Raw genomic sequence first — 27,485 nt, 5'->3', positions numbered from 1 at the left:
GGGTCCTTTCACTCTTACTCCAAGGTGTTGAATATCAACATATTAAAGTTGCCCTGCAATTCCAAATTTATTGTTAGCTCCTTGTGTAATCGTTTATCACAAGTATACTCAACCAAGTGGTTAATTGTAAGCCGTAACAAGCATTTGACTTTTTCAATCTAACTTTTGTTGGACATTATTTCAATTCCTTGTACAACCAGCCCGAGGACCTCTTAGATGCGTATGGATATTTATATAAACATTCCCAACAGTGTGATTCCATAGACTCTCTCTCTCTCTCTTTGTCCTGTCACAAGAACAACCCTGAAACTAAAAACATCACTATTTTCCGTTAATTGGCTAGTTTGAATGTATTAGGGTCAAGATAGCCTAATGTGCCTTGCATCAGATTCCTCATTTGCAACCAATCTTGAACCTCCGAAATCAGCTTCTTTAGCTGTGTGATTATCATCTAATAGTATGTTTGCTGATTTGATGTCTCTATGGAAGATGGGTATCGAAGATTACGCAAGCGATTCAGCAGTTTCAGTGAAATTATAGAGTCATTCCCATGGATATGTTGGTGCAGTGTGCCATTAGATATGTATCCATAAACCAAAATTGGGACTTCACTTTCTAAGCAACAACCTAAGAGCTTCACTACATTCTTGTGATTGATTTGGGTGAGTATTGCAACCTCATTTATGAATTGATCAATTTGATACTTATCCACCTCTTTAGCTTTCTTGATGCCAACAATAGTACCTTCTAGTAGAGTTCCCTTGTATACATTGCCATAGCCTCCTGTACCCATTACTCTAGATTCATCATAGCCGTTTGCTGCCTTCTTCAACTACTCAGATGTGAATATCCTTGCATGCTCTGTGCCTTCACGAGAAAAAACATTTTGTTGCAGAAGAAGACCCACCATTTTTGCGAAAGTATTCCTCTTTTAACTTCATAAGTCTCCCCAAGTATTCCTCTTTTAACTTCATGAGTCTCCCCTTGTTTAGTACCCAGTATAAACAAGAACCACTTGCTAGAATAAGCCCAGTACTCAAAACAACTCCTAAGATTACAACAATGACATGGTCATGGCAAAAAACTATTTCTTCTTCACTATTAACCTCCTTAATCTTTCCTTTGAGCCAAACTGCTCCACTTCAAAAAAAGTTTCCGACTGTCTCTAATGATTCAACAACTAAATAGCCGTATTCTTTGTTTGTAGTTGGCTTGGATCTTGGTAGTTTGGATACTTGTGTGGGCCTAACATGCTAATAATATCTTTCTAAACGTGCTATTATGTGCAAAACACGGAAGCTGTTGGTTTATTGTTTATGGCTTGTACAGAAAGGTACAGTATGGTCCAATGGTGCATGGTGATGGTAATAGAAAGGGATGTCAGCCCTCTGCTCCAAATAACAGCAGATGGTGTTCAACTATATATAGTGTCTCGCTCAAGCTCTACTAAAGTGGGAGCAAATTTTTTGGTCTCACTGCAACTTATGGCAAACCCTGGAAAGAATCAGCCTTCACCAATGCCACAGGGGTAGGGAATGTCAATCTCGCCAGATTTCTCTTGGCACCCAGTTAATGTAGAGGCTGTAGAAACTAAGAATGAATTTTCAGTAAGGGGGTAAGAAAATATAACATACTCTTTTCTAGCGTGACTTTAAAGCTAGTCGAGTAGTAGTAGGTGAATATACTTGGACTCAGCCTTCTGATCCAAGTTTGTCGTGTTTGGTGCACCCTCAATTACCCTCTCTTCTTTGTATTTTTTAGGCATTTGTTGAAGCATCTATTTACTCGGTCTATCGATCTTTTTATATGCTATGCTGGTTGAAGAAGAATGAACTAAAAATTCACCCACCTCGGCCTTTGAGAAAGGTGAGAGGGGTTGCTAAGAAATCATCCCTGTTTTTCTATTATTTGCACCCATCCAATCTTATTTGGTATTCCATTTCCTTATTTCTTTGTATCGGTGCTCTTATAGCAGAATCAAGTTTTTATATTTGAAGAAGTACGCATCCAAGTCCCATTCCATCCATTTTTATACCAGAGATCCACCCGTCATTATTTTTTTTTTATTTACAATATTACTGAACTTCTATTAAATAATGGAGAATTACAAGAGTCTTAGACTAGTACATTATCACTAACAATGATATCCAGTTGCTCCACCCCAAACCATCTGCCAAATCATTTGCCTCGCCGTAAATATCATTGAAGGAAACTGTTAAAGAATTGCATATATTCTTAACTTCCATCCATAAAAAGCTTTTAACATTCAAGGGAGCTTGGATTCCTTGTTGCACCAGTTAATGACATTTAAAGGAGTCCCCTTCAACAATACATACACCTTTAATCTCTCTTTGTTACATAAGGTTCAAGGACCAGCATATGAAAAAATAATAGCCCCATTGAAATCTCTAACAAGTCCTCCATGGCCTGTTCGTCCTTCATTCCCTAGGGAACTCCCATCAAATTCAGTTTTAGACATCCCAATAGAGGCGGCTTCGACAATGGACGAAAAACTGCGAACCATTTTCTTCATCCGTCTTTACATAAAAGACTATGTATGGCAGAATCTGTCTTCTTTAAAGTTGTCTACTCTCAAGACCCTGTCTTGCAGAATAATGTGTGCAATGTGGTATAAAGCTCCTCCACCTAGAAGAGGAGGATTTTAGTTTTGACAGATACTTTTAATGATGGCACCATCAAAAGACTCTTTAAGAACCCACTACTCGATGTCGATGTCCTCAGAATAACGTTTACAAACAATAGAAAACACATCCTAACCAAGTCCCCTTGTATTTTTTATCTAAAAAGCTAAAGAAAACACGTGTGGCACATATCTTTAAATAACCAACTTCAAAAACAACCATGCTATTGACCAACTTATTCAGTAACTTGATTTGATCGCTTAATCAATAAATTCCCTAGTATTTTAAATGTCCCAATGACGAATAAAATCAAATGGAAAATCCCATCAGTTTTATGGTCCGTAGAGCCAAAGTCATGAAACGTACGTGAAAAATACAAAAAAATTAATCCAGCGGTAACAAAAGAAGGAGATACGTCCCCTTGGAAAATAAAACCAAATCAGAGAAAAAGTCCCATGGGTTTGCCATACATCAAATGATTAATAAGAAAATATAGAAAAATGAATTTGAGCTAATGAGAGGGATACCTCATTGGCAAGACTAATTAATGAAGGAAAAGTATGGAGACAAAATAGGAATTATATCCCTTCTTCGTTGGTTTCAAACTAGCTTGTTTTCTCTACTCTTTTACTTCTTTTTCCTTTCTGGTCTTTCTTCTTAGGTTAGTTAAATCAACCACTCATCAAAAGGATGTCCCAATAATCAAAACTTCCAGCCTACAACTCTGCCCAACTGAGGTCTTTTCTTTTCTTTTCTTTTCTTTTTTTCGAAATCATCCTCTGCGCAACTGAAGTTCTCAGAGCAAATAAAATTGAGTGCCTAAAAGAACAAAATCAAAACTTTTCCTTGACCCACAAGCTGCCAGCCTGGTTCTATCACCAATACAATTGCACTTCAAGCACCAGTGGTCAAGCCTTCCATGGTCCACAACCCCATCTTTCTAGGGTCCAGAACCCTAAACATCTTCTGTATAAACAGCCCTCAACAATCTTATATAGCTATAGATGAAAATCTTCTGTGCTCAAGAGAGTTACACAACATAACGATAGGTGACGTATCTTCCAGCAGTCTCACTAGGTCGAATGATCTTCACAACTTGACCACGATTCAGACCATAGTATCTGGCAATGGGGTCAGTTATTTGAATCCGTGGAAGCTGAAAACCACAGGGAAAACACGAATAAATGATCGTAGGGAAATCACAAATAAATAAATGAACATGATCATCATCCAATTCAAAGCCAGAGAATGAGAGAATACTATCAGAAAATAAGCAATACTTCAGATCAGTCTATCCAGACCAGATACAAAAGCAATATTAATATCGTCACAGCAAAACGATATCCATGAACATATCATCATCCCATAATATATAACATTATTTTCTGTATCTTGGGTCAAAAATCCATGAGAATTGAGGAGGATGTCGCACATAGAATTAGAGCCGGGTGGATGAAGTGGAGATGTGCCTCTGGAGTGTCCCTATGCGATCGTGGATACCAATGAAATTGAAGAAGAAGTTCTATAGAACGGCTATTAGATCAGTCATTCTTTACGGGAAGGAATGTTGGGCGATCAAGAAATAAGTTATTCATAGAATAAATCTAGCTTAAATGAGGATGGTGAGATGGACGAGTGGCAAGATAAGAAACGATAGAATTAGAATGTATATTTCTGAAGGAATTCAGGAGTGGCTCCAATAGGCAATAAGATGAGGGAAAGTAGGCTTAAGTGGTCTTCCCATGTGCAGTGTCAACCTAGAACACTGGTTAGGATGGGCGATTTGGTTCAAGTAGAAGGTTTTAAAAGGGTTAGAGGAAGGCTCAAAAGGGCATGGATGAAAGTAGTGAGAAGTGATATGATGACATAAGGTCTAACTGAGGGTATGGTCTTTGATAACTGAGGGTATGGTCATTGATAGAGCGGAATAGCATAACAAGATTTGTGTAGTTGACCCAATTGGTTGGGAAAAGGCTCGGATCATGATTCTAGCAAAAGCGTCACAAGCATGAGAATATAAAAAAGTATTCACATAATGGAACCTAAGAGCACGATACCACTAAGAAAGCTATAAAGCACATCCAGAAATTCTTTTTTACCTTGTCTTTTACTACTGAAAAGTATTACCATTGACGAACAACTCCCTTCACTCGTTAAGCTGTCCAAATGGGCCTTAAGTTCAAGAATGCTATAATAGTATAAACTGAGTAAATAGTCACACAAGTTAGAGGCCATTTAGGTACCTAGAAATATATTGTCTAGGAAATATATTACCGGTGTAATACATTAGATGCAAATAGATTGTAATTGTTTGGGTAGTATCTAGATGCAACTTGGGAAATATATTGCTACCATTTGGCTATGTCGAGAAGAAACTTGGGAAATGAATTACCACTATTTTGGCTAGAAAATACTATATTAATTTTATCAATAGTAAGGTGTGTTTTTTGATATCTTAAAAATTTATTCCTTCTCTCTCTGGCCATAAACTCTCAAATTTACAGGCACTCATCATTAAATTTTCTCTCTTCCAACCAATTTCTCTCTCTAAAATCTATAGGAACCGATCATCAGAATCCCCTCTCTGATCATAACCCATTATCTCTATCCAGCACCCATCTTCATAATCTTCTCTCTTTGGAACAATGGCGAAGAAGAATAACATGTGCATCATAGTCCCAACCTTCTTCAAACGCCAATTTCATTGGACATAATGGAATCACCTGTGAGCGTATGCACTGGCGTCACCTACACTCGATCGAGCATCCAAAAAATGGCTCGACAATGGCAACAATACTTGTCCTGCAACTAACCAAATCTTTCAAACCAAAAACTCATCCGGATATTCACTTAGGCCAGTAAATCTCCACTGTCTGTCATCTGAACCACATAGTGCATGTCCCATGTTGCATCATTTGACCATCGAACATTGATGTGTTGCATCCAAAACCGTGGATTATAGTTGTGTGGTAAATCATCTCAAATATTTATTTTCTACACAAGGGTTCAGTACAAAGAACCCTTACGAAGAATAGCAGAAGGCTGTGACATATTAATGCATGAAAATTTGAAAAATTGTGGCAGTGGCTATACCCTGTGCCTTTGGCTACACCCTGTGCCTTTGGCTACTCTTCAACGCCTTATCAAAATTTGGAAGGAATCAAATCAGAACCCTAACCCTAACAATGCAGGTCATTTTCCTTCTAGTCCAGGCCCTGTCGAACCTCACCAGATCCAAGGCATCGTTGGAGTCATGGTTTCTTCTGAGATCTTGACTAAGCTTGGTTGATTCGCTAGAGAGAGAGAGAGAGAGAGAGAGAAATCGAGAGCTCCTTGTTAAAGCGGGTTGTATACATATTCTTGCTAGTATTTTAATGGCAGCCAAGAGCTTGGAGATTTGGGAAGAAACAATCAAGGTTTTGGCTCTGGTGTTTGTGAATCAAGATCGAATCTCTGCAATATTGGCAAAATCATAGGCACTCGATTCCATTCTGAATATCTTGCAAAAGGGGGGCTCAAATTCGAAGCTCTTAGAGAACATTGCGAATAATCAAGGGATCTTAAAAACCCTAACAAGGGGAAATTAGGGGCGAGGCAATTTCCAGGTCTTTTGGGGGAAGGGGAGAGAGAGAGGGGCTAGAGAGAGAGAGAGAGAGAAAGAGAGAGTAGGGCTTACCAGGTCTGCTGGGTTTTTGAGAGCTTGAGGAGGCGAGCTTGAGATTTTAGCGGGAGGTAGGCTTTCTTTTATTAAAGAAGGACGTGCACAATGGATTACCCGTCAGGCGTGTAATAGAGTTTTTAGCCCTCCCCCTGCGTAATGGGTTTCATGATTTTTGGGGAAATCTCGTGTAATCTATTCCCATTTCCTCACTATTAAAGTGTATCCAACAATGTAAATATCATATTTCTTTGTAATCTATTTTCACGTAATAGATTTGCAGGTACCCAAACAACCCCTTAGATTCTCACTTAGGCTAATGATACATTACTCTGGCCAAGATTACTGCAACAAGTACCAAAACAATGAAAAGCTACAAGTCAAAGAAAATTTGAGAACACATTCAAAATGGGTTTCTTCTTTTGATCTTGGAATTACCAAGGAGGTTTGATAACAATGAAAAGTGGTAAAAAAACCCTAATTTTTACCGCTTTTCACTACATTGTAGCTTCCCATATTTGATTGGGAAAGCTAATGTGCAAAATTTTCCCTACTTTTCCTGATCAGCAAGGAAAAGCGGTGAAAGCTGCAGATCTCTCTCTCTTTCTCTCTAAACCTAGCACAACAGCAGGTCCTCTCTATCAACCACTGCACTCTCTCCTCCCTCATAAATCTCACGCTCTCTCTCTTTTTCTCTCCCATTTTTCTAACCTGCAACTCTCCCTTTCTACTCATTCTTTCCCAATCTCTCTCTCTCTCTCTCTCTCTCTCTCTCTCTCTCACCTAATTCCATGGTCTCTCTTAATCTCCTCAAGGAAACTCCATTTTTCTTTTTGGAGGAAACCTAATTCCATGGTCTCTCTTTCTCTCCTCATTTCTTCAAATGAAACTCCATTTTTCTTTTTGGAGGAAAGATTAACTTTCTTCAAATGCAACTCTCGCTCTCTCTTTGTCTACCCATTTCTCTCCCAATTTTCCTCATCTGCAATATTCTATTACAAAGTGGTTACTTTACCCTTTCTCCCCTCCATTAAAGCATCATACCCTCCACAGATGCACCAAACTTCCATCTCTATGTGAAGAGGACCAGACACCTCACCAAATCTTCAACAGCAATATTACCCTGCCATTTTTGCTTTAAGAAAGCCCCCATGTTTCCTCTCAAGAATATGCAAGAATTCATAGTGAAATTGCAAAAGTTAATCAAAAAGGGCCCATAATTTTTTGTCATCATCATCATCATAGCCTTTTCTTAGCTATTTGGGGTCGGCTACACGAATCCCGGCCTGCCATTCTCCTCTATCAAGAGTCATACCCTAAGTGAGGGCATAAGTCCCCATATATTCTCTCACTACTTCCAACCATGCCCTTTTGGGCCTACCTCTTGTGTTTTTTGAGCCTTCTACTTGAACCAACTCGCACCTCCTAACATTTTACTTATTATTTCCTTACCCTATTTACAATCATAAAGCTATGGACAATTTGCGCAAGACCAGCCACAATTTCCTCCCTATGACTAGTGCAGACCTGACTACTAAGGGTAGCACTATGTACTTACCACCAAAAGAGAGACCCAAAATCCTTAGCGGTTTCACACTAAACCACAGTCCTCAAGAACTCTAATCCTACTTGATTAAAAAGAGAACGCCTGGGAAATGCCAACATGACAGAAACCACAAACCAACAAGTCCAAGAACAATTGTCCCCTTCCAAAGTTTCTAAGACAACAGCATGACATTGTATTGGGACTCAGCATTTAATTCCTCATAAGTAAATGGTTCTATGTGACCTAAATAAAAAACACTAATGATATAAAAATCACTGATCTGGATCAAGAATTGTTGAATGATTGGCAATGGGACAGGCCTAGGCATGGCCGTTCATGGCCAAGGCCGACCCAGGTCCCTATAGGGCCGGGCATTGCCCAGCCCGGCCCAGGTACCTATAGGGCCAGCCATAGCCCAGCCCAATCCGGACTAAGCCAATGGGGTCTTGGTCCAAGTCCAGAACTCTGCTTGGGTCCAAGCCGGGCTGAACGATTCAAAGAAAGAAAAATTGGAAAGAAAAAAACAAAGGGACGGGGGGGAGGAAAGTATCGATTTGGGTTGGCCCTGCTACGGCCCTAGCCCTAGAGAGGCCTGTCCCGTCCCTAGGCCAACATTTTGTGACCCAAGGCATAGCTTTTTAGGGCCGAGACACTCGCCCATTGCTAGCCCTAGTTGAAAACCATGCTGATTCTTGGTCAGAATCAGCAATTCAATCAGTATATGATATATATGTAAATGTCATCATAGAATATATTATATGTAAAATGTCATTATACAATATATAACATGTAATTGTCATAACATAAAGCATTATTAGAAAAACAAATGTCATAACATAAAGCTACAAGTGCGCAGCTGGATAGCATGCATGTTTGTGGATCAAGATGTCGAAGATTTGAACGTCCTTGGAGTTAGCATTTTGTGTTTTTTTAATGTTAAAAAAAACATATTATACACACAAGACAGGGAGTTCGATCCTCAGACCTTGAAGCGAGGGATGTAAGGTCTAGCTACGCGAGCTACAGAAGCTTCTGTGTTATGGAATAAATGTATTAAATTATATATTTGCTTGATTGTTTTTTTCATTCTGTTTCCTTTTATTGACTTTGCTAGATTAGCCGATCGGGGTCCATTTTTTAAAAACACTAAAAACAACAAAATAAAGCATATGTAGTTCCAATATTTGCAAAATCAGTGTCTACTGGAAATGTAATGCAAAGTTCATCAAGGAAACTTTCATGATATGACAAAATATCCAGTTTATTTGATCATAGACAACAATAAACACGAAGGTGCAACTGAGTTAATTTTGGAAGTGCTACTGCCATGAAAGAGAGAGAGAGATTTTTATCACAAAATCAGTGTCTACTGGAAATGTAATGCAAAGTTCATCAAGGGAACTTTCATGATATGACAAAATATCCAGTTTATTAGTGTGGACAATGATCATAGACAAAAGTAAACACAAAGGTGCAACTGAGTTAATTTTGGAAATGCTTCTGCAATGAAAGAGAAAAAGGTGTTTATCAACATATTGTGTCAAAATCATTGAACAAAGGAACCCTGGGATATAGCTCCATAGAAGCTAGATATTAGGGACTGAAGGACATCCTGATGATAATAAGACGGGATTAAACCGCCAGCATGACTAGCCAGAACTGGAACTGGCACTGGTTGGACCAGGGGAATCAATATCAAACTGGAGAAAACCATGTTAAATACCCAAAGACTGGCTGGTCACTGGCCGATCCTGTCATGAACAAGAAAACAAAATGCAGCCATCTTACGTTCAGGTTTTTCTTGATATTACACCCTTTACAAGGAGCAAGCACTTTCGTTGGTTTTGGGGCTCAAAAACCATACCTTTTGAGAGAGAGAGCAGTTAGATGATTTTGCTTGCCCCAACTGAAACAACCCCTGCCCCTTCTCCTATATACCCCAAACTTTTATCGCAAGGCCATTTTTAGGGAACCTTTGTGCCATTTCCTGGTCGGGGGTGCAAATCAATTCAGGTCAACCTGGCAATCCACAAATTCAAATTGACCTGGGTTGGGGAATATCCAACTTGGAATACACACACACACGGAAAAACCAATGGGTCGCACCTAAAATGAAGATTAATTTAGATTATACTTCCAATTGTCAGATCGATCTTCATACATTGCTACGTGGTTTATAAAGCCGGTATTCCTTTCAATGCCATAAGCCTCGACAGTTTCAAGTTTCAATTGGATAATTTGGCCCAGGACTCGAGCCCCTTTTATTTAATGAGTTTCAGGAGCCTCTTTTGAAGGATGTTGTGAATGAAATTACAAAAAAAATTGGGCTCCCAAAAAGAAAAATAGGAGAAGTATGAAGTGGCCATTATGTATGATGGATGGTAATGATGGAAGCTCTCAAGCAATCATTAAGTTTTTGGACAATTGTCATTTGGGGACATTTTTTGTGAAGTCTATTAATGCATCAAACAAGTCACATGATGCCACATACTTGTGTGAATCGAAGGATGATGTTATAGACATTATTGGGGAGAAGCATGTGGTACAAATTGTCATTGACAACAATGCCACTTATTCTGCGGCTGGGCATCTTTTAACAGTATATGTCTTGGGCTCCTTGTGCAGTTCAATTCCTTGATCTCATGCTTGAGGACATAGTTAAGACATTCAAAGTTAATGGGACAATTTTGAAAGCTAAGTTTGTCGTTTGTTTAATCTATAGGCATAACCTAATACTAAGCACGATTAGGGAGTTTACAAAGAAAAGAGAGAAATGACTAGATTTGCCGCATCATTTCTCACCCCTCAAGGCCTATGCAGACAAAAAGATGCCTTAAGGAGTTCGCTTACTAAAAGGGAATAAAAACAAGTGGTCAAAGCATTGGGATGGAAGAAAATATAAGCATATAGTCCTCAATATATCTTTTTGGACCCAAGTCTACCATGTATTGAATGTTTCTCGCCCTTTAGTGAAAGTGCTTCGATTGGTTGATATTGAAGCAAAGCCCACCAAGGGCTACATACATGAGGCGATGATTAGGGAGAAAGAAGAGATCAAATGGTTTTGAAGAATGATGAAACCAAATACAAGCATGTACTTGACATTGTTGATAGATGTGATCCCCTCCATGCAGATGGTTACTTTTTGAATCCAGCTCTGCACTAAGGGTGAGGTTTGTATATGGTGTCAACCTTATACTATTGACGTAAGGTGGACCTCAAAACTATGCCGAAAATGCAATTTCGGTACCACAAAGCCTTGCGATGGTATGAAAATATATTGTTGTCTCCAAAAAAGGACAACAAGCTTAGCAAAAGAAGTTCAATGATCTCATGCATGTGAGATATAATGAGCGCCTTAGGAAGAGGTCCCCCAAATGCATTGATTGTATGATCTTAATGCCGATGGCATAAAAGAGTGGACAATGGATCCGCAATCAGAGCTCGTGTTTGAGGGTGAGAACACACTTGGTACGACGTCAAGCAAGCCACGGGAGCTGGAGAAGAAGGCCTACAACTAGATTGCAAAGGAAGAAAGTTGGGTCTAGTTGCACACCAGTTCAAGACGTCATAGGAACGGAGGCTCACTCAAAGGTTACTGAGGAAAACAAAGTATATGTCGAGGGGGTTGATGATAATGATGATGATGCCGCTACATCCTCAGCTTTGGATGTTCGAGATGCATATACACGTGAAGAAATATCGTATGACTTGTGTGATTGAGAGTAGAGACTTGGTCTTTGCCTCTTTGGAGTGTAAACTTTAAATTTTGGAATTTTTTTCTCAGATAAGTTGTATGTATATATTAACAAAATACAAAAAGCCCACCAAGTAGGCAACCTACAGACCGAGTGCTCAAATGGTGGCACGGGCAGCAGAGAGTGAGTGAGAGAGAGTGCAAAAACAAAGCCATCCACATCCTGTGTGCTCCAACGAGAACACCTCCAGCATACATTATATAATGAGATGGAACGGATTGCTTTGTTTTGTATGTTAATTTTATTAGACATTTAACCTATTAAAGATTAAAAGTTACAATAACAAAATCTAGTACTTTTTATCAGCCTATCATTCAACTCTAGACACAAACTGCCAATAGTATGAGATAATGAATAAGTAAAAACACCGACTGTCACATAAATCACATTTCTATCTTTTTCCTATGAATTGTTATATTTTTTATGATTTTTTAGAAATTTTTAAATTTATTGACCACATCGGAGGTGCGCCTGCATCAGGACCCAATTGAGCCAGATTGCCGCATCAGACCCCGACTAGGTCGAGTCCAGCATTTTAAAACACTAAAGGAAATTGTTTCATAGTTCAGAATTTGTGTATTTTGGGGTTAATTTATTTCAATATTCCATATAAATAAATAATTTTTATTTTTTATTATTCTAGTATGTCTATGATGCAATGCATGCTACAATTGGTTTATTTTAATGTTTATTTGCGGTTTTATGGTTGAATATTTGAATTTTTTAGGGTGGGTCTTGTCATTTTGGAGAGGAAAAATATGGAGTTTGTGTAGGTCTTGTAAAAACATAAGGCTTTTTAAAATTTTAAAATTTTATTGAGTTTATCCCATGAGTCAATAATTTAAATTTTGAATTTTTGTATAATTAATAAAGTTTACTATGGGTGCTCATGTGTACTTTTTAATGTAGGAATAATGCACTTGCATCTGATTGTCATTTTTGGCTCGAGGATTGGTAGTTGGTCGCAGTGGTGGTTTAAAAATTTGGTGGTGATGGTTTGGTTGGGTGCAATTGGTGGTGGTTTTGATGTAGGAGCTTGGGTGGTGAGTTGGGTGGGATCCTTTAAAAATAACTTCATCTAGGTCTAGCAAAGCCAAATCAGAACAGCAAGAAGTAAGAAAATAGAGTTTTGTATGGAGAAAATTATGAGAATGTTTACATATCTTACAAGAAAATAACAAGGAAGAAGGCATACACCAGGTTGAGGAGCATTTGGCTGACAACTCTAGTAATAGTAATGTGAGAACATGCCCTAAAGTTCACGCCCATGTCATGAACAAAATGCGAAAGAGCTTCAAGGATCACGACTGAGAGAAGAAAAAATCAGTAAATCATTGTCGATGAGATAGGAACTCCATACCATACCCTAATGGAGACATTTAATTTGACAAAGGGGAGCCCCAATCTATACATAATTAGACAAACCTAGGAGGAGAGGGTGAAAGAACTTGCTATAAGTGTCATTTGTAGGCCTAGGAAGAAAGGTGGAATATGAGATTATTTCCCACTAAGGACAATATTGAGTGCCCAGTCGACAATCAAAAGTGAGGAGGAAAGAAAGCAGTAGAAACATAATACACTCCAGCGACCCAATGGGTATCTAATGTTGTCATTAGTCTTGATGTGATCAGTTCCTTGTACTTTCAACCTATGTTGAATGTAGTGACATCCACAGGCCCAAGGAAAAAAGGCCTTGGCCTCTTGACGCTAGAATTTGGCTATTGGCGAAAAATATGGAACAGGTCAATAGCTATATGGAGACATACAAAGAAACCTGGATCAGCCATGAGAGCTTAATTATGCCTGATAGGTGGATTGATAGGATAAATCGATAAATGACCAACCTTTTGATGTATTATTAAATGAGTGTAATATTCTTGAAGACAGGGGACACATTGTTTCATTTAATCGAGGAGGTTGATGATGTGGGGCCATGTTATGTCCAATTTTTAACAAATAATGCTGTAGCAAATTACTCCCTTGGGCGGTGGTTGCTGTAAGATCTCTACCTTGCGATATTTTCGACTTCATGTGTTGCTTATTGCGTAAACCTAATACTTGAAGACATTATATTCTGGATTCATGAAAAGTTTTGGCAAAGTTTTATGTTGCGTACCTACCTAATACAACCCACCCCCTTTATCCAGGCTTGGGACGGGTTAAAGGAAAGTTGAAGGTCCTTACCCTTCTTAGACCAAAGTTTTATGTGCTCGCCGCATTACCAATGAAGCTGAAGGGAAAGTTCTGTAGGTACAGTTGTAAGATCTGCTTTAGTTTATAGGGCGGTCAAAAAACAATATACCCATAGAATGAGTGTAGCTGAGATGAGGATGTTGAGATCGATGAATGGCAAGACAAGAAGGGATAGAATTTGAAATGACTACATTTGGTAGAATTTAGGTGTAGCACCAATAGACACTAAGATGAGAGAAAGTAAACTTAGGTGGGCTGGCCATGTACAGCGCAGACCCAGTACAGCACCTGTTAGAGGTGTGAATCAATTCAAGTGGAAGGCTCAAAAAGGGCAAAAGGTGGGCCCAAAAGGACATGGTTGGAAGTAGTTAGAAAATATATGGGGACTTGTGGCCTCACTGAGGGTATAGCCTTTAATATCACATAATGGCAGACCGCGATTCATGTAGCCGAACCCAATAGTAGGGAAAAGGCTTTGATAATGATGATATTAATACTTGAAGACATTAGGAAGACGGAGGACATAACAGAAGTTGTATATATAGCTAAATTGATTGGAGCGTTTATCCACAACCATTCAGTTGTCATCAATTTAATAAGGAAGTACCCTAATGGAGGAGAACAAGTAAGGCCTGCAATTACAAGGTTAGCAACAATAGCAGAAGGATGGCTTGAGAGTTATGGCTACTACAACAGCTTAGCTAGATTCTGTATGGGCAAGAAAGAGAAGTGGGAAGACCATGGTGAAATTGATTTTGAGCAGCCAATTTTGGATCACAGTATCAATGTGATTCGAGTCAAAAAGCCCTTGGTGACGTTCAAGGAGAGTAGACATGGTACTGAGCCTATCATGGGATGTACTTTTGAGGTAATGGGTATGGCTAAGGAGGCCATTGTCGCATCTTTTAAGTACAAGAAATCCAAGTATACAAAAGAAAAAATTTGGGAGATTATTGATAAGAGTAGGGATTAGCAGGTTTACTGCATGATACATGCAGCTGCTTATTGGCTGAACCCAATATTCTCTTAAAAAATCCACATTTTTCACCTATCCAAAGATTTCAAATGGCATGCATATCATGACAGGTGTATCCTGATCAGTATATGCAAGTGAGGATTGGCAAGGAGATGAGCTGGGCGAAAGCTGGGAGTAAACACTTGTGATGATATCCTCCGAGGTAATTTAATCACCTCTTCTAAGTTCAAGGTTCCATTATTCCTCTTTTACAATCTATAGATTGATTTTATAGTGTCTATATCTTAAAGTTTATATAAATTAAAATATCTCATATTGTTTTCTATATTATTCGTTTAGCAGGATGGTGGAAATGATTTGATGGTGTAACTCCTAATCTTCGAAAGTTCATCATTCATATCCTCAGAAAAACTTGCAGTGCAAGGGATCATCAAGGAATTAGGAGTGTGTTTCAATGCATCCATATGGATAGGTGAGCAAGGTTGGAACATAAAAGGCTCAATGACCTAGTCTTCGTGTAATATAAACTGAGATTGAATCAAAGGTAATAACATGTAATAAATTGACAGCAAATTATGGTAATAGGCTCTTACGATATTTTCCATTATGATATAATTGTGGAGTTCTGTAATAATGTCAAACATCAAGAAAATTTCAATGGCCAGCATGCTAATACACTGTTGATTTAGAGAAAATCAAATTTATTGAATGGGTTATCGAGAAAAAGTAATCAGTCCTCAAAGGCATGGAATATATTCTAGATAACTAGCTGGAATTCGGATTTTTAAATATTTTTTTGGTTATATCCAGGACTCCTAGGCATCTATGCAAGTATGCTTATACTATGGTTGTCAGTAAAATAAATTTTCTCATGGGTAGTGGAGATGAAGATCTAATGGGTTTCAATGGTGATGATGACAAAGGTGGTAATGATGTAGATGACAAGGAGATGAAGATGATGACTACATAAGATTTGCATTTTTCTGTTTTATCATTCATAGATTATATAATCTTATCAGATTTTGAAGGCCATGGTTTATAATATTGGATTGCTTCGTTGTTTGTGGCTTTGTGAGAGAGCAAGTGTGAAAATTATGTTTTGGGGTTTTGTATGCATATGGAATTCACTTTACTAATTTACTTGAACAATGCCCTTAATGCAATGTTCAATTGTTTATTGCTTAATGAGTTAGTGCCTTAGTGAAGTACTTCATGTGTATAATCTTATTCTGTAATTCACTTGTGATTTTATAATTTCCTTAATGCTTTTTCCTTAATGCTTTAAAAAGATTCTATCTTTTAAAATTTTGAAACTTTTGTAGAAAATTTCATATTTTTTCTCTCCATTTTACTCTAAGGGGTCATTTGGATACCTGGAAATATATTGTCTATGAAATATATTACTAGCGTAATACATTACCTGCAAATGGATTATTACTGTTGGGTAGTATTTAGATGCAACTTGGAAATACATTGCTACTCTTTGGCTATGTCTGGAAGAAATATGGGAAATGCATTACCAACATTTTACCAACACTTGCCTATAAACTATCATTTCTTTCTTTTTTGTCACAAAAATCCACTAAAATGGGGAATTAAAGTCATCATCACACCATTCCAAAAAGATTTTCTAATAATAACATCATCACCATTCCAAAAAGATTTTCTAATAATAACATCATCACCATTCCAAAAAGATTTTCTAATAATAACTTGTACCATTCTAAAGTTAGCATGACACCATTTCCTACCTTTAGCACTTACATGGTATCACATGTCTTCTAACATGATTAGACTTTGGTTTCAAAGTGATAAGATAATATGATTGGAATAATATGATTTTATTGTGATAAGCCTTATTTTTATTTATTTTTTATAGAAGTCTTTCAAATGTCTCTCTATATAATTTCAAATAAACAATAAATTTATGATACCAAATTCAAAATCTTTACTGTACAAGTTAAAAAATGGGAAGAAGTTTGACTAGTAAACTAGAAGGTTTGGTACTTGTAGTAGAAAATTTTGAGGTATTAGAGGAGGCCTTATTTTTATTTATTTTTTATAGAAGTCTTTCAAATGTCTCTCTATATAATTTCAAATAAAAAATAAATTTATAATACCAAATTCAAAATATTTACTGTACAAGTTAAAAAATGGGAAAAAGTTTGATTAGTAAACTAGAAGGTTTGGTAATTGTAGTAGAAAATTTTGAGGTACTAGAGGAGACTAAAGAGGTATCTTATTTCAATTGAGCTTTTATTAATCTCTTATGAGGATTATGTTGTGTATTGTGTAATTTCTCATTTATTATCAATTATTATTTTTATTATTTTTATTTTATATGAGAGCTGATGGCTTCAGATGAGGGCTACAACCCATTACCAATTATTATTTTTATTATTTTTGTTTTTATATGAGAGCTGATGGCTTCAGATGAGGGCTATAACCCAAATTGGGGATAGAGGGATGACCCAAATTGGGGATAGAGGGATGACCCAAATTGAGGATAGAGGGACGTAGAAATGGATCTGCGCAAGATAGGATAGTATAGAAATGGATGTGCGCAGTGCAAAGTGGAATTTAGAGAGAGAAAGTAGTGGAATTTAGAGAGAGAAAGTAGAAATGGATATGTGCGCAGTGCAAACACTTATAAGTGGAATTTTGAGAGAGAAAGTAGTGGAATTTAGAGAAAGAGGATTTTTTTTTATAAGAGACGCGTAGTTAGATTACCCGTTAAGCTAGATTACCCGTTAAGCGCGTAATGGATTTCCGCGTGATAGATTTTACATATTTTGAGGAAATCTTCTACGCGTAATAGATTTCACGTATTTTGGGGAAATCTTGTGTAATTTATTTCCATTTTCTTACAGTTGAAGTGTACCAAAATGGTAAATCTCATATTTCCTTGTAATATGATTCCCTGTAATAGATTTTCAGGTACCCAAACGGTACCTAAGTATTTGCATTTTACTGAACTTTTTAACTCATTTTTTAAAGTAGACCAGTCTGACTAGTCAACTGGTCTGGTTTGACTGGTCCGATCTAACCAATGCCTCCACCAGTTTGATGGCTAATAACATTCATTAAAGTGACTAACATAACAAATATAAGAATGGAACAAACATTTGACATGACAAATTCTTTCAATTATCACAGTTACTTCACACATACCTGGGTCTCTATAAGAGTATACCGCTCAAGCAATGTCTTCTTTTCTTCACTTGTAAGAACTTGATGCTCTGGAACAAGGACATGCTCCTTGGCATTGACTTGAAGTTCCGATTCCTGAATAAAAGTACATGACATACAATATCTAAATACCATTACCTTCAGAGTATCCATAAGAACTAAAAATCTTCTACTGTTATTAATTTCCGTATTCAAATAACCGTGTGACTATTTAGATAGACTACTGCATAATCTTGCTCTCATACTTCATGGCCCATAAGTTCATACTTTTCCCAAAAGGTAAATGATATGCTATTGGGTGCTACATTTGCATATGAGAACCTCAAGATGAGAAAATACTTTGATTGTTTCTACCTTGCAGTTAGGTTTTGACCAGTTTCCAGAACAATGATGTCAATAAGATCATAGTGCAGTATACAAAGTAAAGATTCACCTTCCTCGGTCTCCAATATGAGATGCAGCATACAAAGTAAAGACTCACCTTCCTCGGTCTCCAACTAAAAGATATGAGATGAGAGATCACCTGAAATGTCTCCAAATGGAACTTAGTAGCAATTTCTTGGACACATTGCCGGGCGAAGGGAGTCAAGTTGTTTTGGAGGACTAATATAGCCCGAAACACATTCTCCGACTTCATACGCTCTGCATATGTTTTGATGCTCTTTACACCAACCTTTTGCTCCTCAGGGAAGAAAACATATATCTGACAATCAATAACAGGACAAGTCAAGAACAATCCAAAATGATGGCAAGCTAAAAACATACAAAGCAATGGTTTAGTCAGGATTGAAACTCTTCCAAGGAAGTAACATAACTATTGCAAAACCTAAAATTACTTAAGCGATGTTTGGTATCAATATCCAGAACCACACCATGTTGAAAAGCACAGGTTACTGTGCAGTCTGAGGCAGTTTGTGTCCAACTCATAAAAGTTCCTAAGTCTGTACCAGGTCTGACTCATTTTTCAGAATATATAAGGGGGAGGAAAACCGAACCGACCTTCTATTTTACAGCCAAAGGATTATCTGGCCTTGAGAGAATGGGTCTAGGACTAATATTACATCATCTCTAGGATCCAGAGCTTTGATTCAGCAAGAAAGCATTGACATCTTGCAAATCCAGGAATTGAATTCTTGATTTAAGGTTTGGGGTGCAAATTTTGAGATCTTTGGATCAAGTTGATCAGGAGTCCAATCACAAGATCATTTTGTGGTTTTCATTTGAGGTATTTGACGATCTTTTTACGACTGGAACCCTCAATTCAAATGGAACACAACTTTAGGAGGACTGGCTTCAAAAATTTGGGAAAGAGAAATTGGGATTCGTTTTTTCAACTTTAAAGTCCAATAAACTTTTTTTTTTGGGGACAAATATCTTAGGAATTGCAGAGTTCTAGTTACATTTTCTTTCGTCTTGTATTTTTGTTCCATCCTCTCAGAATAATCAATACATAAACATTTGTTTTTACATTCTAATCTATCTTAACACTTTTTCATGTATGTCTACATGTGGTATCACTTGTTTGGGTATTTTTCAACTTGATGTTAATGAAATGGTTTTGTTAGTTTCTTATGCATCTAGCATGATTACTTTGTTTCTCAAAAAATCAATAAATAAACAGCTTTTCACATGTCAATGCATATGAAAATATCTTGATACATGTCTACATGTGGGTTCACTTGTCGGGTTCTTTTTCTTTTTAAATTGATGACATCAATAAGGTGTTTTTTGGTTGGAATTTATGCCTCTAGCATGCTTTACTTTGTTTAAAAGTAATTTTTCTCTCTCAAAAAATTCAGTAAAGGAACACTCATTTTTACATTTTAATGTATAAGAAAACATGTAATTTATACATGTCCACATGTGGGTATCACTTGTTGGGTTTCTTTTCATCTTGAATTGCTAATAAGATATTTTTTGTTGGTTTTTTATGCCTCTAGCATTCTATATTCAAAATAACATATCATCCTCATCATCATCCGAGCACTATCCGAATTATTTGGAGTTGACTGCACGAATCGTGTTCTACCATTCTACTATATCAAGGGTCATACAGTCAGTCAGACCATAAGTCACATATTTCTTCTCACTACTTCCATCCATGTCCTATTGAACCTTCCACTTGCCTTTTTAAAGACTTCCACTTGAACCAAATCACCCCTCCTAACCAGTGCTGTTCTAGATTGACGATGCACATGGCCAAACCACCTAAGAATATTTTCCATCATCTTATCGCCTCTTAGAGCTACCCTAAGTTCCCTCGGATGTATTCATTTCGAATTATATCCTTTCTTATCTTACCACTTATCCATCTCAACATCCTCATCAATAAATAAAGGAAAAAACTCTCTCCAAAACAAGTAAATAGAACAGTTCTTTTACATTACAATGTATATGAAAGACAAAAATATTTTTATACATGTCTACATGTGGGTTTCACTTGGTTTTAATTTACTCAAGTAGATGATACCAATTATACATTTTTTTTAGTTTTTTTTACCTCTAGCATGCGTACTTTATCTCCACAAAATCAGGAAACAAACATCTTTTGACATTTCCAAGCATATGAAAATATTTTGAGGCATGTCCACATGGGGGTATCACTTGTTTTGTTTCTCAACTTGATGATGCCAATGAGACAATTTGGGTTGGCTTTTATACCTCTAGCATGCTTACTTCCAAAGTTACATTTCCTCTAAAAAAATCAGTAAATAAATATTTTTCTACATTATAGCCTATTTGAAAATATTTTTTTATACATGTCAACATGTGCGTATCACTGACTGGATTGTTTTCAACTTCATGATGCCATTGAGATGTTTTTGGTTGAGGTTATTGAGCCTCTATCATTCAGGCTTACTTTGTTCAACATGTTTTCTCAATAAAACCAATAGATAAACAATTCTTTCACATATGAATGTATTTGTGAATATTTTTATAGATGTCTACTTAGACCTTGTAATACTTTGTGCTTGTGTAGGCTTAGAAGATTGCAAGAAGGATGGTGAAAATATTTGAGAAAAGTTTCACAGCCTGGAAGGCCAGTTACTTGTTGCTAGGGGGAAGGATAAGGCTTACTAAAGCGACTCTCTTCAACATTCAGGTCTCCCATATGCCCTCCTCAGAATGCCTGTCTATCCTAAAGAGACTTGAGCTCCTGATGAGGGATTTCCTCTAGTCCAGATCCGGAAATACACAAGTTTCATCTAGTTAGCTGGGATATGGTCTGTAAAGTAAAGAATGAATACAGGTTAGGGGTACGAAGGCCTAAAGACTGCAACTCAGTTCTGCTGCCTAAATGGTGGTGGAGATTTTCAAATATGGCCCTCAGTCTGGGTGGTTACCCAAGGGACAAGCAGGTGCACGAGCCTTTGGTGCATGTAAGGGTATCATTACAGGCTATGATGGCTTCGCACAGCACGCTCACTTCGTAGGAACAAGATAGAAGATAAGACTGTGGAGGGGTCCCTTTGGGTTAGGGGCAGCAATCTCGGAGAGATGTTTTAGAGCCTCTTTTCCATTGCCTTATACAATAATGCCTTGATTTGGTAGTCATACAAAGTGCTCGGAGCACAACTGGTTGGACTTGTAAGTTTAGGGGAAACATTTGCAATCCGGAAATCTCTATCTTGGCTGCCTCTCGAGCTCCTTAACAACCAGTTCATCCCCCAAGTGGAATGATAAATAAATTTGGCCCCTGCTTCGTCAGGTATTTTCTCGGTCTCAATGTATATTGATTCTAACTCTACCAATGGTGGGCGTGTTACTGCCAATAAGGCCTAGATGACACCTCTCACCAAATGATTCAAGCTTTCAACTGGCGGCTGGTCTCGGAGGGACTGCTTAGCAAAAACCAGATCCAAAGGAGGGGAGTCCTCTACAAATTATTGTGTGAAGTGCAAGGAAGGGGTGGAAACCAAGGATCACTTTTTTGTCCATTGCCCATTGGCAATTCAGGTTGGGGGATTCGTCTGTCCTCTTAATTTTGAATGGCAGTGGGCGAGGCCCCAAAATGCCCAGCAACGCTTTGCTACCTATTTCGCACCTCGTTCTCATTGGTAAGGCTATTCCAAAACCACCCCTTTTGAGCCCTAACAAGCCAGCAACAACTCTCAAAACCAACCAACCGATACCCCTACACTCAAATCAAGATTTACCATAATTCAATCCTAGAAACCTTTTTAGCAACCTCATTCCTTGCTGGGATGAGAAATTCCAGCAAGCTTCCATGATTCCATCCCTTTAAAAATCCTCCAACCTGTGTTAAACCTTTCCATAACCCAGGATACCCTTCGCCATAACCCTAACCCTAGTTCTACTTCATTTTGACCTCATATTATCCAATTCTGTCCCAATGAGGAAAGAGGTTTAACCTTCTGGTTTTAGATCAAAAGTCAAGAAAACAGAAGCCAGGAGATTTTCCTAAAAGAAGGAACATCATTACAAGTTTTAGAAACTCTCCCCAACAAATGTAATAGAATGCTTATTAAAATCCCTGAGAGAATAACATGTAACCTAAAAGCCTCAAGAACTTCATAAGGAATATTTACCACAAGCTACCTTGAATTTCATCAAACATCCAACTTCAGCCAAATTACATAAAATAACCAACTTCAACCTAAGCCCAAGAACCTTGCACTATTCACCAAAAAAGAACAAAAGTCTTGTACTATGGCTCAATGGTCAACATTCTAACCACTATTCAAAACAAGAGAGGAGGGCACCTTTTTTAAGGTGTGATGTCCACCTAAATTAAGCTTAAGTGTACACTTATGTCTTCCACTTGGGTAGAGTAAAGATTTTCCTAAAAAAAGAACATCTATATCACTCTCAGCAACTCTCTCTCCCCGGCAAATGTGGCTGGTGCAGAATGGTTCACTAGTCGGATCGGTTAAAAAATTTTAAAAATAGAGAAAGTAAAAAGAAAATAATTAAAAAATAGATGAGAATGAAAAATAAAAAAAATAAAGAGAAATACCAAATGTTGCATTTAAGAACTAAAGAGCAAATTAATACATAAAAGATATATTTAAAAAATAGAATAACCAAAATAACAAATTTCGAAAGACCAGAAATAAACATCTAGCAAGTATAACCATTTTCCACACCACATGGTTCCATTGAAATGTTAAAGAACCCAAAAAAATGAAAATAAAAAACCCAAAAAACCTAGTATATATTTTAAAACATGCATAAAGCTTCCTAAAAGCATACACATACAACAATAAACTTAATAAAGATAAAACAACCATTAAATAGAACACAAGAAACAATATATTGCATTGCTTTAAAAATATATATATATTGTATCCAGGATCATCATCATGAGCATCATCATCCGAGCCTTATCCCAAATATTTGGGGTGGGCCATACGAATTTTGTTTTCTCATTCCTATTTCTTGCAAAGACCCTAAAATCTGAGGAACCAAATGGCCTCTCTCTCTCTCTCTCTCTCTCTCTCTCTCTCTCTCCCTCCCTCCCTCCCTCCCTCCCTCCCTCCCTCCCACCCTCCCTCAAGTTGTTTCTAAAACCCACCCATTTTCTAAAACCCACCCATTTTCTCGAAAGACCACAAGCCCCTACTTAAAATAATATAAGATCGAAAACCATCCAAAGGTGAGAAAAATGATCCCAAAAGCGAAAAAGGGGAGGAAATGGTCATTTTTTAACCTTATCAGGACCATCCAGTTTCATACCAAACCATGGACTAGACCAATCGGTCCACCGATTCTTGACCAGTTCAATGGACATCCTGGTCCAGGGGATCAAACTGAAACAAAATGACCATTGGTCCACCATTTCCTGTCCAATCCGGTTCAAATAACACTGGTAATAATAGCCTTCGCATCAACAATCATAAGACTCTAGCTAATAAACTAGAACATAAAAGACCCAAGAACTCCACATAGAATAGCTATTACAATCAACCTTAAACTTCATCAAACTTCCAGCTTCAAACTATGGACAAAGGCATAGTACGCTAGCTAACAAGTTAACAGTCTAACCACTATTCAAAACAAGAGAGGAGATCATTAAAATAATAAATGACATTTAATAGTCTTCCTATATTATCTCCTTAATAATAAATTACTCTCTGGAAGCATATTCTAGGAATATCATCGTAAGCATGATGAAATTAGACAAACGCCCTTGGAGGCTTGCTTATATCTTCTATCATGTATTTTTCTTATGCAAGAACACCACAGTCTTCTTCAAACACATCCTCAGAGAAGCATAGCTGATAGCTTGGCTAAGGAACATACTTAGAGAAGCCAATACAGTAGTTGATAGCTTGGCTAAGGATGGGACTGGTGGTTCTATAGGGACGACCCCCTAGTTCTACTTCGCAAAATGGTTTTCGTTTCTCCCATTTCAACTGGTCTTCCCTAGAGTCTTCTCACCACTGAGACTGAGGAAAACAAAAATACAAAAGAAAAAGAAAAAAAAAAGGACAAAAATTTAATGTAAGAAAAACCAAAAAAAACAAGAAAAAAGACAGATTTTAATACTTACTCCCTAGTCTTCCCACCACTTGCTTTTTCACAACCCTATCAAATATTCCTCTCGACCACGGCATTCTTTTGCCTTTCCCATCTATACAGTGTTTCTCCTACCTGGCTCTCTTTACCTTTAGGGGTTTACAACTGAATCCAGATAAGAATGGACCAAAACCAAAAAAAATACTAAATTCAAACTCAATGAACATTTAAGGTATCTAGAAAGGTTAAAGTGAGATGGGTGTATGAGAGAGACCTGATCAGAAGGATTGTTGCGCATCACCTTGTTGATTACAAGATCCTCCTTCTTGATTTCATCACCAAACTTTTCAACAAATTGGGCTTTTGTCATATTGATTTCAAAGTCACCCACTAAATAACCGCGGTCCCTAAGTATCTGCATTACTGTCCTTCTTATCCTTAAAAACTTGCTTGTTGTATCCTCCGTTCCAGACATCCCTCCTTTCTTCCTTCTGATAAGAGGAGAAGAAAAAACCTCCTTTCTTCCTTCTGATAAGAGGAGAAGAAAAACCTTAAGAAGACATTTTCCAAGAAATAAAACAATATAAAAATTGTGATAGGTTATACATTCACAGATCCACTCATGAAACAGTTTTACACATTAAACTAAAGAAATTTGTGGTAGGTTATTCAGCAAAATATGAACTGAATAAAGAATAAGAGAGAGATGTGTTACAGATAACTACCGTGAAAGTTTTCAAATCGCAGTTTTTAGGGTTTGATTGCAAGCGTTTACCCTGTACAAATAACCTTGAAATTAAAAATTGAAAGCCGCTCAATTATTTTTATGTACTTTTCTAAATCCGAGACAAAGAGACGTTACTTGGAGATCAAGTTTTGCGCCTCGTATTATGATCTTTTGGACCCTGTACTTTCCAATTTTCCTTCTCGTTGGTCGTTATCCGAAAATCCATTTATAGTTTCTCATTCGTACTATAGTTAGCAAATCGAGGAAGAATGATATTTCGCCAAACCAAAATATTGGAAATAAACGGGTTTTGTTCCAAAAAATCGGATAAAAAATAACGATCGCCGCTCAAATTAGGTAAGTTAGATAATCGTTAATATTTTGGATGTGACTCGAACGATGGAGTAAAAAAAAATCAGAAGATAACAGAATATGATATTATGAGTTGTGTGATTGTATCAAAACTATTGAACTATAATTTTTCGTCCTTATCTTATATCATACGAGTCATATTTGACAAATTTTTTTCTAAACTTCCAATAAATACAATAACAATAACTACTCTATTGTCATGAACAAAACATATGATAGATTTATTGAAAGCATATAATAAAATAATAACAATAATACTAAGCACAAGAACGATTTTGGGATTATTGTTCAAAAAAAAGAAAAAAAAATTCTCAATACATGATTTCTTTCAATTGACTAAAATACAAAAACCCAAAAATATAAAATAGTGGTCACTCCAAATTGCTATATTGTATACACTAATGAAATGGAAAAATGTTAAAACGGTGAAATTAATCAAACTTTCATATGTAGAAAGCGAGAAACAAAATGCTTAATCAAATCTAAATATTCAAAGCTCACTTTAAATTCCTAGATGCCTAAATCTTTAAGTTCACTGAATCTCTCTCTTACTCTTTATAAGGACCCTATGTGTTCAGATAAAAAAAGATTTTTCACTTTTTTTACTATTCCTACAACTCTAATTATTATTTTAAGATATATGGTTGTTTTGATGGATTGTTTTCGGATAATCATTGCAGTTTTTTTCTAGGAACATATGGGTGCAATTTTTTATGGTTATTTTTGTTAAATCAAGATTCTTAATTTAGTCTTACTTTTAATGTGATTATCTTAAACCAAAATTCAAATATATTAAATCAATGAAGAAATAAAGTTACAAGGAATAAGTTTTTTTGAAAAGTTTTTTGAAAAAATATAAAATTTGGATTTATGTCGATTCCATTAAAAAAAATATTGTTTTAACATCTTTTAAAAAATTTCGAGTTCTTAATGTATTTCAAAAAAATTGATTGTTTTTTAAAAAACGTGTTTTAAACGGAAACTTGCTTACTGTATTCATAATCAGCGAAGTTATGGGACCTTTTTTTATGATTGGAAATGTCTTAATAGTGCTGCAGCCCTATCAAAACACTTCAAAACTTACAGAAAAATGTAATTATGACATCAAAAACTTTCAAATAGATCATCTTGATATTGACCATTATGGTTGTGAGAAAAATTAAGATTTCAAGCTCTAAAAATAATATACATTATAATACATTATCTAGAGTTCTAGTCTATATTTAAGTGTTCATGTATATGCAAGATCTGTGCCATTTTTTTGAACTACAATTTTCATAGTCAGTGGTAGAAATTGATTTAGGGTATCATAGAGATTGCTCATGCCCAATGTGTTTTTAGGACAATGTTTCGAGTTGAGGCTTTACTTTCTTTCTTTCTTTCTTTTTTATGAACTCCCTTCTTTATGATTTGGTATTAATAGTATTACTTTTGAAGGGAAGTATCTCCCTCCTGGCTACCTCAATCTCTAACTTTGTACTGTTCTCATTACGTAATTTAATAGTTCAAGGTACCGTAAAACTTATGATATTTTCCATTTGATATTATTAAAAATATATATTAATAGAATAAATATAATGCTATATTATTTTATGTAAATATATAATAATAAAATAACTAAAAAGTACATTATTATGTTATATATATTATAAATTTATGTAATATAATATATTGTATTATATAATATATATTATATATTATATATTATATAATAAAATAAATATAAAATACACTATATTATATATTATACTATGTTATATATTTTATATATTTATATAATATAAGATATTTACTTTATATCTCAGGAGTTGTCAAACACTTCTTAACTTCACATGGTGGTTATCAAACACATAAACCATAAACTTTTTAAATAACTTTTAATTTACAGTTATCCAGAACATAAGCCATAAACTTTTTAAATAACTTTTAATTTACAGTTATCCA

At 36.4% G+C, this 27,485-nt stretch overlaps 2 protein-coding genes across 3 annotated transcripts; both read right to left on the bottom strand.

Moving 5' to 3' along the window:
* Nucleotides 1-230: 230 nt before the first annotated feature.
* LOC18439612 (wall-associated receptor kinase 3) lies at nucleotides 231-2,053 on the bottom strand. Its single transcript, XM_006849774.2, is given in 5 exon segments — nucleotides 231-355; nucleotides 358-401; nucleotides 403-505; nucleotides 508-832; nucleotides 2,036-2,053. Coding segments are annotated over 5 exon segments (615 nt in total).
* Nucleotides 2,054-3,038: 985 nt separating this feature from the next.
* LOC18439611 (DNA-directed RNA polymerases II and IV subunit 5A) lies at nucleotides 3,039-25,648 on the bottom strand. Of its 2 annotated transcripts, XM_088862651.1 has the most exons (6): nucleotides 25,305-25,579; nucleotides 25,168-25,218; nucleotides 24,717-24,970; nucleotides 18,486-18,665; nucleotides 17,945-18,058; nucleotides 3,039-3,798 (listed from the first exon to the last, which is right to left on the bottom strand). In XM_088862651.1, the coding sequence occupies exons 3-6, from the start codon at nucleotides 24,915-24,917 to the stop codon at nucleotides 3,673-3,675; spliced, it is 621 nt and encodes a 206-aa protein (XP_088718777.1). In that variant the 5' UTR covers nucleotides 24,918-24,970; nucleotides 25,168-25,218; nucleotides 25,305-25,579; the 3' UTR covers nucleotides 3,039-3,672. The 2 variants fall into 2 exon arrangements, with proteins under 2 accessions (XP_088718777.1, XP_020526376.1); XM_020670717.2 differs by lacking the exon at nucleotides 25,168-25,218 and having other exon boundaries at nucleotides 25,305-25,648.
* Between the last annotated feature and the right edge of the window lie 1,837 nt (nucleotides 25,649-27,485).

This window comes from Amborella trichopoda, chromosome 3 (genome assembly GCF_054954075.1).
Source record: "Amborella trichopoda isolate Santa Cruz 75 chromosome 3, AtrichopodaSantaCruz75HAP2 v2.0, whole genome shotgun sequence".
NCBI lineage: Eukaryota > Viridiplantae > Streptophyta > Magnoliopsida > Amborellales > Amborellaceae > Amborella > Amborella trichopoda.
The sequence above is the reverse complement of the archived record's forward strand: the minus strand, read 5'-3'. Positions and strand labels throughout refer to the sequence as shown.

Coding starts and splice junctions, on each gene's coding strand:
- LOC18439611 (XM_020670717.2), bottom strand. CDS start 24,917: ATGTCTGGAACGGAGGATACAACAAGCAAGTTTTTAAGGATAAGAAGG. Junction 18,666..24,716: donor GCAACAATCCTTCTGATCAG/GTCTCTCTCATA, acceptor ATTGATTGTCAG/ATATATGTTTTCTTCCCTGA. Junction 3,799..17,944: donor ATACTCTTATAGAGACCCAG/GTATGTGTGAAG, acceptor TGTGGTTTTCAG/CTTCCACGGATTCAAATAAC.